Source organism: Onychostoma macrolepis, chromosome 18, assembly GCF_012432095.1.
Source record: "Onychostoma macrolepis isolate SWU-2019 chromosome 18, ASM1243209v1, whole genome shotgun sequence".
NCBI classification, from domain to species: Eukaryota; Metazoa; Chordata; class Actinopteri; order Cypriniformes; family Cyprinidae; genus Onychostoma; species Onychostoma macrolepis.
The window spans coordinates 2,281,395-2,299,434 of record NC_081172.1 but is presented as its reverse complement, the minus strand read 5'-3'; the positions used below and the strand labels follow the sequence as shown (position 1 = coordinate 2,299,434).

Here is an 18,040-nt window from a genome sequence, read left to right as displayed (position 1 = left end):
GGCGCGTTTCCCAGCATGCATCTCGATTCAGTGCGGAGGAAAATGAATTCGGCCATGTCGTGCTAAAACCGGGCTGAAAGAAAACGACATCGAACTACCGAAAAACAGCATTCAGTGCGATAAAACATTACGCAAAGAAGACCAGAGGAGTCGAGCAGCCACACAGGAGTGAATTAGAGCGGAAAGATGAGCGGAGGGACGCCTTATATCGGCAGCAAGATCAGTCTGATCTCAAAGGCCGAGATCCGATATGAGGGAGTTTTATACACGATCGACACTGAGAACAGCACTGTAGCTCTGGCTAAAGGTACGTACAATAAACACACACTCAAAATTACATATGTGTACACAAAATATATATATACACACCTATAGAGAACAAACACAAGAGAATTATGTTGTAGCCCTGGCTAAATATACACACTATACATGCAAATATGTGACCCTGGATCACAAAACCAGTCGTAAGTGTCAATTTTGTCAAATTGAGATTTTTACATCATCTGAAAGCTGGATAAATAAGCGCATAATAATAACAACAATAAAACACACTTCTTCCATCTTTATTTGACTCTCTAACTCTATCACTCTCTATTCTAATTTTATTCTTTTTAAAAATTGCCCCTTTTAGACTTGCACTCTATTCATCTAATAACTGCTTGTTTTCTTTATTAAAAATTAATTATATAAAAATTAATAAATAAAATACTAACACTAGCTTCTCTATTCTTTTTCAATTCTATTTGTTTTTTTTATTTATTATACAAATAACAAAAAGCAAAAAAAAAGGGCCTCTAACACTAGCTTGCTCTATTCTTTTTCTATTTTATCTGTTTTCTTTTTATTTATTATATTATAAAAAAAACTTTGCTAAGTGTACTGTTATGCTGACTGAGACTTGTCATAGCACTTGCATATTGCTCTCTTGTTGATTTTGATTGCTTCCATTGTCCTCATTTGTAAGGCGCTTTGGATAAGAGCACCTGCTAAATGACAATGTAAATGTATGGTTTATTATGATCGGACAATATTTGGCCGAGATATAACTATTTGAAAATCTGGAATCTGAGGGTGCAAAAAAATCTAAATATTGAGAAAATCACCTTTAAAGTTGTCCAAATGAAGACCTTAGCAGTGCATATTCAAATTAAAGTTTTGATATATTTTCAGTAGGAAATTTACAAAATATCTTCATGAAACATGATCTTTATTTAATATCCTAATGATTTTTGGCATAAGAGAAAAATCTATCATTTTGACCCATACAATGTATTTTTGGCTGTTGATACAAATGTACCCGTGCTACTTATGACTGCTTTTGTGCTCCAGGGTCACACATCTGTTTACACACAAATTAGATCTGAGAGAGTTTTAATACACTCAGAACAGCACTTACCTAATTTACTTTTACATCTGGCCTAAATCAAATACAGATACACAGATATAAAGTAAACGTACTTATACCGACCTAAAACCTAGAGAATAACTAATATTGTACATTGTCAATTTTAACATTTTCCTGTCTCGTTTTCTCCTCTAGTGAAGTCCTTTGGCACTGAGGATCGTCCCACGGACAGACCGATCCCTCCTCGAGATGATGTCTTTGAGTACATAATATTCAGAGGAAGTGACATCAAAGACCTGACGGTGTGCGAGCCGCCCAAACCCACCTGCAACCTTCCTCAGGATCCCGCCATCGTGCAGGTGGGCTTCACACATTCATGTGTATCTGCAGAACAGAAGGCAGAGTGAATATTGACCCTTTTTGTTCTTGTGTTTGTGCGCAGTCCTCTCTGGCATCCACCGCCGGCCCCACGGCTCCTTCCTTCCAGTCGTATGCCCCGTTCAGTCGGGCCCCGTACAGCCAGTTCAGCTCCAGTCCGCTGGTTCCCCAGCCGTTCGGAGCGGCGGTCACGGGTGGTGAGTCCACACTTGCTCTTGTAGCTTCCAGCATTGAAGATGGTGTTTTGAAGAGAATACACAAACAAAATTGATTTTTTTGCATTTTTGCCAAATATCAAACTAATCTCTGATGTGCTTTAAGGCAAGACGCTACAGGCAAGACCATGCACAAGTCAATTTTGAGCTATTTTGCTTCCATAACATGTCTTTTTTTTTAACTGAGGGGAGAGAATCATTCATCATGTGAAATACACATTTAAGTGTTTATTTTATTGCACTTTATCTATTTGCATCTGCACCAAAATGTCAATATTGCGGGACTCACTTGACAGTGAAACATGTGCTTTTGGTCTGCCCAATATTTAATGTCATGAGACAAAGGTTATTATCAGGACAAACTCTTAAACACTTGTTTTATAAGATGAACCCAGAAAAACTTTTACAATTAAAAGAAGTAAATTTAAAGAATCATTTATAGAATTTTATGTACAAAACTAAAATTTTTGTATTTTGTATTCTGTACCACTGTGTTGTTTTCTAATGTGTAATATTTGTTTGCCATGAAATTGCCTGTGAGGCTGATGTGGCAATAAACTTAAATTAAATCAAAATCTATTTGCATCTGCAGATTTCAATTACAGTTAATATCATTAAAGGCTATTCTTTCAAAACAAGGCTATTCTTTTCTCCACATCAGCAGCACTTATGTAAAGCAAACTTTAGAGTTTTGCTCCTCTCTGTATTCTGAAGGTTTTTACACAAAACATTCACTGTCTACATTATAACATTTTATTCCAAAAAATATGGTTAACATTTTTTATTGCTTTTTTTTTCTGATTTATGTAGTGGTATAATCCAAAATTCTCTCTGTAAAAACATTTAATACATCAGCAAAATCAAACATTTTGAAGCTGGCTTTATCTAATGTTCAGATTTCTGCTCTGGAAATGTATGCAATTTGGTGCATATTTAGTTAAATAATGCCTCATTTGCATATTTAAACATAACATTTTAGAAAACTTGTAATACGAAACAATTAATTATATTTAATCAACTGGGAAAGTATGGGCATATCTAATTAGCCTTATTAATGTTCTGTTAGTTTTTTTTTTACTCTCCTCACCTGTGGTGTCTTGCTTGTCCTTATGTTTTCCATTATAATTGCCACTGTTCTTGCCATTGAAGTGGCCTTTGCTGCTGATATGGCATAGAAAAGAGTGCAAGTTAAGAGGATAGCTGGCCATTTTTGGATAAATACTGTTGAATAGACAGGCAGAATATTCACAAGTGCATATTTGCATATCAAATTGCACATATTTAATGAATGTACACATAATGAATTAACGAATGTGCACATAATATGTGCGAAGAACCAGAGAAAATAAAGTCGACCATTCTTGAGTCCTGCATTAACTTTACTACTGTTGCCATTGGCTACATTATTAGATGAGATATTGCTCTTTTCAATCCTTTGCAAGTCATTTTGCAAGTCCTGTGTGTTTGAATGACCTTAAATGGAGATTTTCTGCAAATACAGTAACACTTACCTGGAGAGGATGCACAAAAACGTTTTGCCCTATTCGTTTAAATACATGTTGAGAAGGGCAAATCGAGTGAGCATTGGTTAAGCAAGTGGTGGATCTTAAAGCATGTTTGGCTGTTACGTAAGCTTCATACGAGGGTTTTTTTCTTAGAGTGTGTGATGTGTTAAAGCCCACACTTAAAGATGTGCACTTCCTCCCCTCACAGGAAGCAGCTCAGGTCCTGCGTTCGGTAGCGAGGCGAGCACTACTGCCCCTCTGCCCCAGAGCTCTGCTCTTCCCCCGCACTCTCGCTCGTTGAGTGCTACCAAACCCGAAGGTAACCCGAGAACCAACGCTAACGTGTGAAGAATGGCTTTAGTGTGTTCGTCTTTTTGCCGTGATTATGCAGGATCACAGCATGTGTCTTTGAGTCGAGTGTCATTCTTCTCTGGTCTGTTAGTAGCTTACTTAATAACTTTGAAGTTTGTCTTTGAAGACAACATGAAATCAAAATAATAAATGCTGGTCTTTGTTTTAATCAAATTGCAAGAACTTTCCCTATGCTTGGAAACATCTTTTGTGTTGATGTAAGCAGTGCAAGACAAATAGTATAGTATTGACTATAGTAGTAGTTATAACCCAATGTACACAATCCAATCAGCTCTGAATGGACGAAAGTCCCATTTCTGTGATGCAGAAGCGAAAGTTAAATGCATTACAAATGGTGGGTATTTCATGTTGTCTTAAAGGAATAGTTCAGCCAAAAATGAACATTTTCTGAAAATGTCCTCACCCTCAGATCATTCAAGATGTAGATGAGTTTGTTTCTCCATCAGATTTGGAGAAATGTAGCATTGCATCACTTACTCAGCAATGGATCCTCGGCAGTGAATGGGTGCCGTCAGAATCCAAACAGCTGATAAAAATACCTCCCTAATCCACAAGTAATCCACTTTTGTTTCCGGCTAAAATGCCTCTATCTGTACTACTTTCTGGTTTGAATCAGGAGAGAAATCTGCACAAATCAAGCACCCTTTACAAGCCAAAACAGTCCAAAACAAATATGTGGGTGGATTTTGATGTGAGAGACAACGGGGGATGGACATTTTCAGTGGATTATGGACTATTGTATTTGTTTCTTACATCTTGCAGAGGATCCATTGGCAAGCAAGTGATGAAATGTTAAATTTCACCAACTCTGAGTAAATTTTCAGCAAATTAAAAACTAATGGATGAACTTCAACTGAAGTTTACCGCGTTAAATGATACAAAGCTGCTCTGACATTTTCCATCACTTAACCCTTGTCCGCTTTGTCGTGGTGTTTTTGTGAGTCTGAATTGCATCCTCTCTTTCAGGTCGTTCCAGCCCATCTCTGGAGCCCTCGAGGAAGACCCCGACCCTGGAGCATGCGGTCCAGACTGCCCCTGTCGCTCCTCCAGGGACTGCAACCAGTACGGTGAGTCAGAGGAGCCCTGGGACGGCCCGACCTGCTCTCAGCAGCCAGAAATCTGCTGAAAACCAGGAACAGAAAGGTGAGAATCAGGGCATTGGAAAACATATAGCTGAAGAAGTGGGTTTTTCCACCTGCAGCCATTAATTGTGATATCTGTTGTTCAGCTACAGCATCTGATATTCAAAAGGTTCCTCGGCCAGAATCGGACTTAAACAGGCCTGATAACAAAGACCCAAACAAACGGCAGTCTGGTGGTGAGTCACTTTATAATGCCTGTCCTGCATTGATATATGTGACCCTGGTCCACAAAACTAGTCATAAGCGTCCATTTTTTGAAATGGAGATAAATAAGCTTTCCATTGATGTATGGTTTGTTAGATACAATATTTGGCTGAGATACAACTATTTGAAAATCTAAATATTGAGAAAATCGCCTTTAAAGTTGTCCAAATGAAGTCCTTAGCAATGCATATTACTAATCAAAAATTAAGTTTTAATATATTTACGGTAGGAAATTTACAAAATATCTTCATGGAACATGAATTAATTAATATCCTAATGATTTTTGGCAAAAAAAAGGAAAATTGATAATTTTGATCCATACAATGTATTGTTGGCTATTGCTACAAATATACCTGTGCTGCTTATGACTGCTTTTGAGCTCCAGGGTCACATAGATTATCACGATCAGGACCATAAGCCGCATATGTGATAACGGTTGTTTCGCTCTCCAGGCGGTGCTCCTCCAGTGAGAAAGGGCCGGGGCAGTGGTGGAGGAGGCGGCGGCCAGCGTGGGCGAGGCAGGTTTAATGGGCGAAGGGATGGACCAATGAAATTTGAGAAGGACTTTGACTTTGAGAGTGCCAACGCCCAGTTCAATAAGGAGGAGATTGATCGCGAGTTCCAAAACAAACTCAAGATTAAAGGTACTGTGTGGGAAAACTGTATTACTATGCTACATCAACACAAACCAACAGAGAAATATGTATCATTAAGTTTAATTTTAATGTTAGTTTTATAATGTCACTCTGTGCTGCAGATGAGAAGAGTGAGAAATCGGAGAAGACTCTAAACGGGGAGGAGAAGACCGACTCGGGCGTGGAAACCCAGAACAGTGAAGGTAACGCTGATGAGGAGGATCCACTGGGACCCAACTGTTACTATGACAAATCCAAGTCCTTCTTCGACAACATCTCCTGTGACGACTCCAGGTAAGATCTCGTTAATCTGCGCTAATGTTTTGATGATTTGAGAATTAATATCGGTTCATTAAAATCGGGTGATCGATATTTTCAACCCAGCCCTAATGTCCATTAACACTGTGTTCTCAGGTGTGACAAGTTATGAAGTAATATGCAATATTCAACAATAGGCTTTTCGAACAGTAGTAGGCTATACAATAATGCTACAATTGTCACATTACCTTGCTACAATGTTCAAGTCTCAGAAATAGTATCTCACTGTCTTAACGTCTATCTTGTCTCACCCAGTTCAAACAGGGTGTAAATGCTTTTGAGTGATTGAGTCATTCTTCCTTAAGTGTAATAATCTGTTGTGGTAAAGTTTAGAAGTAACTGTGAATGAATCATCTAATAGGCATACACTCTTCTGTCTTTTCTAGAAAGGAGAAATCAGGAGGTGCTTTTGGAAGGTGCAGACTTTTTTATATATATATTTTGACATTCTAATGTGTTTATGAAGCTACACTTGTGAATTCTAGTCTGAATCATATTCAAGAATTTCAGATGGTGTCGCGCAGGATTATTTCTTGAGATAGAAATATGAGTAATTGTAAGTGTGATTTCTTAAAATTATTTTAAAAGTAACCAGTTATTACAAGCAATTTCAAAAATGTTTAAATTAATTGGTCACAAAGTATTGAATACCTGATCAAATGATATAACCAAAGCAACAAAAATTTCACTTAGTGTTTTCAGGTTGCATTTTAGCCTATTACAAATTTTGTCACACATTCATACAGTGAAACCTTTCATTGCAAATTTGTCCATGGCATCTTATAAAAGCAAGCTGTTTTTTGTTGTTGTTGTTTTTTTAATTAGACTCCAAATGTAGCTCACTCCAGGATTAATGTCACATAAACATGTTGCAGATTAGACCGGTATCCTGCCAAAGGTGGATTTTTGGGATTGAATCTTGCACAACAACAGTAGTGAGTGACACGCTGTTGATTTGCTCTCTGATGTGTTTTTCGATCATTTTCCTCTCAGGGAACGGAGGCAAACCTGGGCGGAGGAGAGGAGGATGAACGCTGAGACGTTCGGTATTCCTCTGCGTTACAATCGTGGACGCGGGGGTTTCCGGGGCAGAGGTGGCGGCATGGGCTTCCGTGGCGGTCGCGGGCGAGCGGCTAGCAGGGGCTCGTTCATGCCCTCCCGCGGGGGCGGTGGTGGATTCAGGGGCGGGTTTAGAGGCAGCAGAGGAGGACGAGAGTTCTCTGACTTTGAGTACAGGGTTAGTACTTCCTAGTTATTGGACCAATGGACCCTTTTCACATTTCTCAAAGCAGTCATGATAGTCAGGGAAACTTCTTTAGTGGTGAACGGAAATTACAATAAATAATTTTTGCATTCCCATTTTCTCCAATAGGGCCTGGGTATCATTCAGAAATTTGATACCGATACCTTGACTTCGATACCGGTTCCTGAAGGATTTTTTTCGATGCCAGTTTTATGAAATCAAATTTAACTAGATTTCATTATCTCAAAAAAAACCCTTTGGTTTTATTTTTTCAGTTTGACGTTTATACAGATTCAAAGACTGCCACTGCACAAATAAACATTTATTGTGTTAATCAACACAATAAATCAGTGCAAATAGTTTGAATAAAGTTTTAACACATCTGTTAGGCTACGTTTACACTAGTGCATGTTCGTTTTAAAACGCATAGGTCAGACAGAATCATCATTTCTATTCATTTTCCACTGATTTACTGATGAGCATCAGCACCTTCCAGCACTGTCTGCCTGTGTGCTCTGTTCCACAATCACTGTTCTGACTCAGAGGAAATAACATATTTGTGACCCTGGACCACAAAAGCAGTCTTAAGTAGCACAGGTATATTTGTAGCAATAGCCAAAAATACATTTTATGGGTCAAAATGATAATTTTTCTTTTATGCCAAAAATCATTAGGGAATTAAGTAAAGATTATGTTCCATGAAAATATTTTGTATAAAATCCTACTGTAAATATTTTAAAACTTAATTTTTGATTAGTAATATGCATTGCTAAGAACTTCATTTGGACCGCTTTAAAGGCGATTTTCTCAATATTTAGATTTTTTTCAGATTCCAGATTTTCAAATAGTTTTATCTCGGACAAGTATTGTACCATCCTAATAAACCATACATTAATTTAAAGCTTACTTATTCAGCGAAAAATTGACCCTAATGACTGGTCCAGGGTCACATTTCAGCAACATTTACAAATGGCCAAAACGCACATTAGACGGCAATCAGAAGTTATTACAAACGCTCAATGGTGGTTTAAAGTGAGTTTTGATTAAAAGCAGAATATAAATCTTATTTATTGTCTTATGTAGCATGATGTGCATGAATGGTCACATAACAGGTGCTTTTGGTCGTGTAGTATGGATGGAGATCTTTTCTGAAATGCCGGTATGGACGAGGATCGTTTTCATTTTAAAACAAAATTGCACCAGTGTAAATGTAGCCTTACATCTAAGGGGGTTGGGACGCTTTCACACTACAACCTCACGCCTGAGCCACATCTCTGGGTGTAACCAGTGTAAACTAGTGGGTGTGTCTGACTTGAAGCAGCGCTGTGCAGACCTATCGGTGTATTACACAACCACGAGAGCTATAGAGAGCAGACTGCTCCGTATGCTTTCAAATCGCAGATGTCAAATACTGATTTCCACAGTAGCGTAACTTTTCAAATAAGGGTAAAAATGATTAAGAGATTGATTACTTTCGTCAGATAAGAGTTGTTATATTTGAAAAACTCAACGCAGCAGCGTTAACTATTTTCTGTAATTTAATGCCAAGGTAATATATTACAAAGTATAATGTACATTAAAGGTGCAATAGGTGATTGTCCTCAGAAACATATGTTGGTATGCTGGTTGAAAGTCTCTTCGCATCCTGATAGCAATCATCAAGTTAAGTGGTCTAAATGTATTTATCTGTATTTATATATTCTGTGGAAGGCGTAGGACAAAGAAATGTTCGTCCAATCAAAACACTCGGTCTGAGCATTTTGATTGACTTTCCTACCTGCCTGTCAACATACAGTCATGGCCAAAAATATCGGCACCCTTGGTAAATATGATGAAAGGCAGCTGTGAAAATTAATCTGCATTGTTAATCTGAGTAAAATATCTCTGAAGTATATTCCCATTCATATTCACAATTTTGAGCACTGATTATGATTGTGATTATGAACATGAAATATAAATAGGAGGGAAAACAAAGCCCAAATTCCCTTTATCATGTATCATAATGAGAAAAACCAAAGAATATATTTCTGATGTGCAGCAAAAGATAACTGAGCTTCACAAATTAGTGAAGTGGCTTTAAGAAAAGAGCTAGAGCAGTGAAAATCCCCATTTCCACCATCGGGGCAATAATTAAGAATTTCCAATCAACATAAAATGTTAGGAAACTGCCTGGAAGAGGATGTGTGTCTATATCGTCCTAATGCACGGGGAGGAGGAGAGTTTGAGTGGCTAAAGACTCTCCAAGGACCACAGCTGGAGAATTGCAGAAAATAGTTGAATCTCGGGGTCAGAAATCCTTAAAAAAAAAAAAAAGTGTCAAACAGCAGCTACATCAGCACATGTTGTTTGGGAGGGTTTCAAGAAAAATTCTCCTCGCTCATCCAAAAACAAACTCCAGCATATTCAGTTATCAGACACGACTGGAACTTCAAATGGGACTGGCTTCTATGGTCAGATGAAACTAAAAAATGAGCTTTTTAGCAGCAAACACTCAAGATGGGTTTGGTGAACACAGGGATAAAAAGTACCCCATGTGTACAATGAAATATACTGCTGTATTTTTGATGATGTGGGCCTATATTTCTGCTGGAGGTCCTGGACATCTTGTTTAGACGCATGGCATCATGGATTCTATGAAATACCTACAGATAAAAAATCAATAAGTGACTCTGTTAGAAATCTTATAATGGGCCATGTTTGGATCTTCCAACCGCATAATAATCCAAACACAAACCTCAAAAACAACACAAAATGGGTCACTGAGCACAAAACCAAGCTTCTGCTGGCCATTCCAGTCCTCTGACCTGAACCCTGTAGAACATGAGTGAACTGAAGAGAAGAAGCAGCAACATGGAGCTGTGAATCTAAAGGGTCTGGAGTGATTCTGGATGAAGGAATGGTCTCGGATCTCTTGTCAGGTGTCTCTAACCTCATCAGGCATTATAGGAGAACATTTAGAGCTGTTAAACTGGCAAATGGAGGTTTCAGAAAGTATTGAATGAAAGGGTGCCGTTAATTGTGGCCAATGTGTATTAGAGAAAAACATTTATTTCATAATGATATTTCCCCCCCATTTTAAATTCTTATTATCCAATGAAAGGTTAGATTTTTGTGATAATTTTTTTTTAAATAAAAGATCAAAAGGATTACCAACGCAGATTAATTTTCACAGCCTTCTTTGATCATATTTACCAAGGGTGCGATATTTTTGGCCATGGCTGTATGTTGTATGTTCACGTTCAGGAGGCGTGGCTTTGGACAGGGATGTGCAGGGAGGGTGGGACATTCACTTTCAGTGCTGTCAGGCTAAAGTTAACATTTTCCAAGATATCCTACTGCACCTTTAAGTTTATAAAAATAAAACTTTGCTACTTTTCTAATATTAATAACTGTGGAAATGCATCGTCACAATCTGTAAAAAGTGTCCATCTCAAATATTAGGGATGCACAATGCATTGTACTTTGTTATTGTTACTAAAACTATTAAAAATAATTTTTGGTAATTGAAATAAAATTAGTTGAGAGAACTTTCACTGGTTTATTGGTTGCCAAGGTGATTGTTGTTGTGCAAGGTGGTTGCCAAGGCAACATTTCTAAGTACTAAAACCAAAAGCTATATAAATATTTTAAAAATTAATGTTTATGTGTGTAAAATGTATATAAAGGCTTATAAAATTGCTAAAAATGAAAAAATAAATATTGATGATTACTAAAATAGTACATAAACAATACTAAAATAACACTGGCATTGGTACTATATTGTTATCAGCCAATTAGAGATTTTGCATTATTTGTCTGATATTGGAATATTGAGCTTTCTTCTCCCAAATTAAACTCTTTCTATAGCACGTAATTGAAATATCTCTAAATTCAAATGCCTTTCTAATATTCATCTTTTCTTTTGTGTCTGTGTGTTTGACATTTGTTTCAGAAGGAGAATAAAGTGGCGGCGTAGTCCAACCTGAAGACCAGATCACCCGAACAGCCAAGAATCTCCGATCATCACGTCTAGATTAACGCTTTGGTTTTGACTCCTGACTAACGGGAACTGCCTCTCTCTGTTTAACACCAGCGCAGGCGACGCCTGCCTTCGGCTGGACACACAGCTTTGAGTTTATTTTCTCCTTTCTTCCTTTTTTAGAAAAAGAAAAAAAAACATTTGGTGTTTTTTGGAACTGTTTGATCTGCATTCGATACGTTCGGAGGGGAGAATTTGTGTACAAAATTCCGTAAAACTTCCATGGAATGATGATGATGATTACTATTATTATTTGGTATTTCTTTCATCAACCTTTAGTTCCTTTCGTAATAAACAGAGGAAGGTATTTGATAATATTCAGTTAGGTGTACAGAACCCCGCTGATACTGTGAGCGCTCCTCAGTTAATAGCTTTATTATGCCATGTTTTTTTGGATCTGTTCTCTAATATCTTTTGAAGCACCAAAACCCGTTCTAGAGGCTGCGGGGGTTTGAGTCAGAGCTCTGCCACCCAAACTAAACAAACGGCGCGCTGGATTCACATCTATGCTGGTTTCGCGCTCATCCGTAGGCGCTTTCACTTCATTTAATAGTTTCACATGGTTTGTAGTACTAGCACTTGTTTTTTTTTTTAGTTCATTAGTTTATTTCAGCCCCAAAATTTCAATTTCTGTGAATAATCTGATCATGCCTCAGATTCACTGTCTAGCATTAGGTCAGAAAAACACCCTGGTTTATGACTGAATGTATTGATGAATTCAACTCTTGTTTTTGTCCTGAAGTCCTCTCTCTGCAAAATGTATTTTGATATTTGAGTGCCAGTTGTTCTTGCCTTTTGATGTCAATTATGTAAATTTCTAAGAGGGCTTTTTGATATAAACTTGACATAAACCCCAAACGACGAGCCCCATCACTGTTTAACACCAAGATCTTCTGGAAAGATCCTGAAACCCTTTAAGAACCAGATTGGATGTGTCGAAATTGTGTTCATGTGCACTTTAAAGACAAACGACGCCTGTGTAGTGTGTCACACATGATGTGGAGGCTAAATTTCATTTCATAACCAGAAAGTGATTGGTTAAATTGTGGAAGGAGGTTTTTTTATTACAATTTCCAGTATTTCAGTATAGATTCAAAAGGGCCAATGAATGCATCGTGTAGCTCTTAAAAAAACTTTTGGCATTTGATGCTCAGTCTAAACGGGAGGCGAGTTTCACCTGCATTAAGTGTCCATAATGAGTCCATGAACCTCTCTATTGTGAATAATTCTGTTTCCTGTTTGATCCGCTTGTATGTTAACGTGTTGTTTCTGGCACCAGCTGTCTATTTCTCCGTTAATGGAGTGAAGTTTGATCCTGTCTCTCCCCTTTGAATGTCACTGAAGCACTAGTTCCTGCACTGTTGGATGGGAGTTCATTCTTTTTTGGTGTGCTTCATATTTTTAATTTGTTTCAAAGATCCAAAGACTGAATTACGGATAGCATTTGGAGGAGAAGTGCTCTCTCTCAGCTGGTTCTGCATTATTTTTCTCAGTTTGTCTTGTCTATTCATAGTTTTCAACTCTACTTTTATTAGCTCAACCTCTCCCTTTAAAAAGCACTACGAATTTCAACACGCAGGCAGCTAGTGAAACGCAGTCTGAACGATCACTCGGACCAGGGCATGATGGGAAACCTCAGAGCGAGTGGCAGAGATTGGTGCTGAGCAGCTGAATTTGGACTGGAATGAGATGTGAAGTGAATCCTCAGACCTGATGCCGCCATGAAGTCGAAGCGAACCTCATGTGAGATGTTAAACTGGACAGAAGTGCAGAATGTGTCCATGTGATTTTTGTGGTCAGAGCTCTCTGGTGGAATTTGATTGGCAAGTTTATGATTTTTTGTTTTTCTGAATTCGAGCAGTTGTACATGGTGTGCTCTTAGAGGGCTTCAAACGGGGCAAACTGAGGTTTTTATTCAACAAGAGAAATAAATAGTTGTTCAGTATCCTCTGTGTATCGTCTCGTTTTTTTTGGTCAATAAACATTTATGCAAAAAAGAACAATTAATTATGTGCCATTAATATTAGTGAATCCATTAGGTTACATGAACTCATATTTTGTACAGCAGTTATTTATATATATATATATATATATATATATATATTTTTTACTTTTGAGTACAGACTAGCATTTTATATTTCACATAAAGCAATTGACATTTTTCCTTTTTACTTTCAGAATTAAGAATATTTAATTTATTGGTCTTTTTATAACTTCCTCCATAGTATTAAAAAAAGTTAAGTTCTTTTGACTTAAAAATATTGCTAAATGTTGAAAGTAACAAAAATGCTTGATGATTAAAAGTATTGCCAATAAACAGATGTTTTAAATTTAATTTATAGGATTTTTTACTTATATTGGGAATATAAAAAAAGTATATTAAGAAAATAAATTCTTAATTCTGAAGAAAAGAAAAGAAAGTTGTCAATGCAACATGTAAGAGCTAAAACGTTGTTCTGTACCTTCATAATTCTTTATTCTGTACTCAAAACATAAACAGTGTAGGTTAAAATATCACTGCAGTAATGTTATAGCTGCTTTTTTAATATATATATATATATATATATATCAATTAAAGTGATCAACAACATTCTTGATTCCAGAAGTTTCAAAAACAGTTACTAAGGGGTTAGATATGATGTCAGCTACATGTTGAAGATATTGAAGACTGTATTGATCTTTTAGGAGCTTTTTTGCTTTGAGCCACATTTTAACAACATTTTTTATTTTTAGATTATTTTAATATAACTTAATGAAATATTTTAATATTTAATTTAAATAAAAATGATATAATTATGTGAATTAACATAATCTGATATTTTAGCATTTTATTTTTGTTACACTATTCAATAACTTAATTTAAAAATTAATTAAATATCCTGTTTCAAAAACGATCAGATTAAGAAACGTGTTGTCAGTTTACTTTTTTTTTTTTTTAAACTTAAATATTTCAATTAGGTTCTAAACTGTTCTTTGCTGGTTGAGAAACACAGCTCTATGTACAGTTGTGAACTTGTATTACATCCCATGTTGTTTTTCAGGAAGAGCAAAGGCGTCAGTGACCTGCAGGCGTCAGTAATGAAACGCGTCGCGTCAGTAAAACATCCGACGACCAGCAGCAGAAGAAAGAGTCGACCTGGTGGAGACAGTTGATCACGCAAAACAAAATGCTGAAATTCACCGATTTGTCGCTCAGGGTTCGGGGTTTCTGAAGCGGGGTCTCATCTGCACAGAATCAGAGCGAGGCGCGTCGGTGATTTGAGTTCTGAGTTTGTGAAATGTCTGTTGTTTTTGTTCCCAAACGGCAGCGCGGAAAAGCGCAAGTCAACCAGGAGACGATTCAAAGAGTGAGTGAACATTTCACTGCTTAATACGGTCACGGACACACATACACACACACAGTTCGGTTATTTACGAGAAAAATAACCATATTCTGTATCCGATCTGACAGCTACACATTTTCAAGACTCACGGAACTGTCCTGGATATATCGATACTGATGCGAGAATCGAAAGTATCGATACTCAAGTAAAAATATCGATACTAAGGTGTGTTTTATTTACCAGTGATGTTGTTTATTTAACAAAATATGCGTGCAATATGCATTAAATTGGACAAGTAGCCTATGTTACCGAATAATTGTGTAGGAAAGAACTATTTTCTATGTTGCAAGACAGAATCAATCGATCACAGAGAGCGTTCACTCACTTCAAACACGGCTGCTTTTCCCAAAAGTATCACAAGAAACTTACAGTCAAGAAAAAAAACAAAACATGTTTGAGTTATTTCACAATAAACAAGTCCCTTATGAAAATGAACCATGGTTTTACTAAAGACCATAGTTTAACTATAGCATTTGTAGATTTCCATGGTTACCACTATAGTAAACATTTTAACCATGTGTAAACAAAAAAGTATAACCTAATAAGTTGCAATTAAGGCGTATTTAATGTTAAAATACGTTTCAAATATAAAGTTAAGTGGGTATTATTACCCATTTTCCTGTTAATTTAATAAATTTCATCATTTAAAAGTTCAGTTTTAGAAGTATCGTGTCGAAAACAAAATAAGTGGTATCGTCCATCTAGTTACGTGACGTCATACAGCGCGGTGAGTGCGCGCGGGTCGAGTTTAACCGAAGTCCCTTTCAAGGCCTTTATCGTATTTCTGTAGTCTTTGGTGTAACTTACGGAGACGCAGATATGAGCGGAATGTCTTCTGAAGGTTTTAGATCCGGTCACCGTCTTTCACCGGAGCCGCTCCTGTCAGTTTGGTGATCGGTATTAAACAGCTGTCCGTTGAGATTTGAAAGACGAATTCGCGCCACTTCTGTCTGCTGCTGTGAGAACGCGAAAGTTCCAGAGTCGCGCCTGTTAGTAAATACGCGCGAATCACTATTTACTTCAAATAATAGAAACACAGATCATTTAATACTTAGTATATAATCATAATTTTCTGATGGACTCAAAAATAAAATTTCAACATTTAGCATGTAATTTACGGATCACGATTTAAAGTGAGAAAAAACACAAACTTGAATTGTTATTGTTTTAGACTTGGGCTATATCAAGTTTTTGTTCTACAGCATTTGATATAAAAAGAACGATATTTACATTTAGTAGACTCTTTTATCCAAAGCGACTTACAAATGAGGACGATGGAAGCAATCAAAATCAACAAAAGAGCATTAATAAGCAAGCGCTATGACAAGTCTCAGTTAGCATAAGGCAGTACACGTAGCAAGTTTTTATTTTTTTAATTATATATAAATAAAAAGAAAACAGATCGAATAGAGCAAGCTAGTGTTAAAGGGCTTTTTTTTTTTTTTTGTTAATTGTACAATAAAAAGAAAACAGATAGAATACAAAAAGAATAGAGAAGCTAGTTAGTTTTTTTTTTTTTTAAGAATAGAATTAGAATAGAGTGCTAGAGTTAGAGGGTCAAATAAAGATGGAAGAGATGTGTTTTTAGCCGATTCTTGAAGATGGCTTAAGGATCGAGTTTCATTTAAAAGTCTGAAAATGATTTTGTGCCTCTTTGGGATGAACAATAAAGTGACGTTCACTTATTGCACATAAGTCTGAAGTAATGAATTTAGGTAAAGCGGTGCAGAGCCAGGGGTGACATTAATGTCTTGAGTTTTAAGTGAAACAGAACAAATACAAAATATATATTAACAGGTAAGCGAGGGAAGCCTCAAACAGTAAGGAAGATAATAAATTTAAACACAAACTTGTAATTTTTATTCTTTATGAGTTTAAGGGGTTTTGCAGTATGGGGAGTTTCAACAATTTTGTTATTGTTCATTAAAAACAATGGAAATTAAAAACAAGAAATTAAATTCAAGAGTATAGTTGTTAATATATTTCAAGCAAAAAGTTTAAATCACGTTTTAAATGGAATGTCTATGACATTCACACCTATTCACACATTAATACTTAGTCATCTAATTGAAGACAAATAACCTTAGCTAGTACACAGAGGTTAGTCACAGAGGTCATTTACATATGGAAATTTTAAAGTAACAGACAGGCAGTTGAAGAGGTTTTAAAATGGTCATGAAGAACTAAATGATATTGCCGTTTCTGATGCAAAAAAAAATCTTGATTACCAAATCAGTATTTTAATTGTTTGAAGTGTTTAGTAAAGTTAGGCTACTAACTGTCTGACATTGTGTTTCCAGCTGCTGGATGAGAACGATCAGCTGGTTCGATGCATCACAGAGTATCTGCAGAAGGGCCGAGCCACCGAGTGTGTGCAGTACGTGAGTTTCATGTGTGTGTTCTCTTCGGATGCTTTGGTGTGTTTACTGAAGTATGTGCTTTATAACCTCCGCAGATACCAGCAGATCCTGCACCGCAACATTGTGTATTTGGGAACCATAGCTGACGCCAGCACAGAGATGCAGACCTCAGACGACACAGTCAGTTAGATTCCCTGTTAACGTGTTATAATAAATGTGAGGGTACAGTGGTTCATGTACATTCATATGAGTGAATATAAAATAAAGTCATTTCTGTGCCAAGAGTTGCATCTTACATAATTGGTGGATATATACATACACGCATACATATAAAAAATTATATTGTTAATTATGAATTCATAATTAAAATATAATTAATATTCAATATGTAAAATATTAACTATATATTATAATTGATTACATAACTTCAATTTACAATACAAATTTTATATATATATATATATTCATTTATATATCGTTTTTTCTTTTCTTTTTAACCACAGAATCGCATTGGCTGAGAGGAAAAACACTCCAGATGTCCCTGTTGGCGAACATTTTTATGTACATAATTTCATGTTTAGTTCAATGCTTTGTATAATAAATGTATGAATCACAATAAACATGCACTTTTACATAAGCAGCAGACGTCCACAGAACATCTCTGTTTTTATCACTAATTATTTAGTCTTAATTTGATTATGCTTTTAGTTTCTAATAAAAGCATACTTTAAGCTCCATTTAACATTTTACCATGTTTAAATTCTTTCTGCAGAAAATGCTAATTAGATTCCATCTGGATCTACATGTCATTAGAAAGTATTTACAACACTACACTTTTAAGATTTTATCTGCAATACAGTAATGAAAATTAGAATTACCAAACCCGACAACAAGAAAATGTGAATGCTAAAAATGTATGCAA

General features: G+C 36.4%; 2 protein-coding genes across 6 annotated transcripts; both read left to right on the top strand.

Annotated features, from left to right (window-relative positions):
* On the top strand, positions 1 to 13,320 carry lsm14ab (LSM14A mRNA processing body assembly factor b). Of its 4 annotated transcripts, none has more exons than XM_058751489.1 (11): positions 1 to 307; positions 1,541 to 1,704; positions 1,788 to 1,920; positions 3,652 to 3,762; positions 4,782 to 4,958; positions 5,044 to 5,133; positions 5,614 to 5,805; positions 5,919 to 6,090; positions 6,501 to 6,530; positions 7,108 to 7,351; positions 11,292 to 13,320. In XM_058751489.1, exons 1-11 carry the CDS (start codon positions 187 to 189, stop codon positions 11,310 to 11,312), a joined length of 1,455 nt encoding a protein of 484 aa, XP_058607472.1. In that variant the 5' UTR covers positions 1 to 186; the 3' UTR covers positions 11,313 to 13,320. The 4 variants fall into 4 exon arrangements, with proteins under 4 accessions (XP_058607472.1, XP_058607474.1, XP_058607471.1 ...); XM_058751488.1 differs by having other exon boundaries at positions 2 to 307; positions 11,289 to 13,320; XM_058751491.1 differs by lacking the exon at positions 7,108 to 7,351 and having other exon boundaries at positions 11,289 to 13,320.
* Positions 13,321 to 14,462: 1,142 nt separating this feature from the next.
* On the top strand, positions 14,463 to 17,917 carry ss18l2 (ss18, like 2). 2 transcript variants are annotated; one of them, XM_058750904.1, is made up of 4 exons: positions 14,463 to 14,722; positions 17,059 to 17,135; positions 17,214 to 17,298; positions 17,622 to 17,917. In XM_058750904.1, the coding sequence occupies exons 1-4, from the start codon at positions 14,654 to 14,656 to the stop codon at positions 17,634 to 17,636; spliced, it is 246 nt and encodes an 81-aa protein (XP_058606887.1). In that variant the 5' UTR covers positions 14,463 to 14,653; the 3' UTR covers positions 17,637 to 17,917. The 2 variants fall into 2 exon arrangements, with proteins under 2 accessions (XP_058606887.1, XP_058606889.1); XM_058750906.1 differs by having other exon boundaries at positions 14,464 to 14,722; positions 17,214 to 17,334; positions 17,622 to 17,899.
* Positions 17,918 to 18,040: the final 123 nt, after the last annotated feature.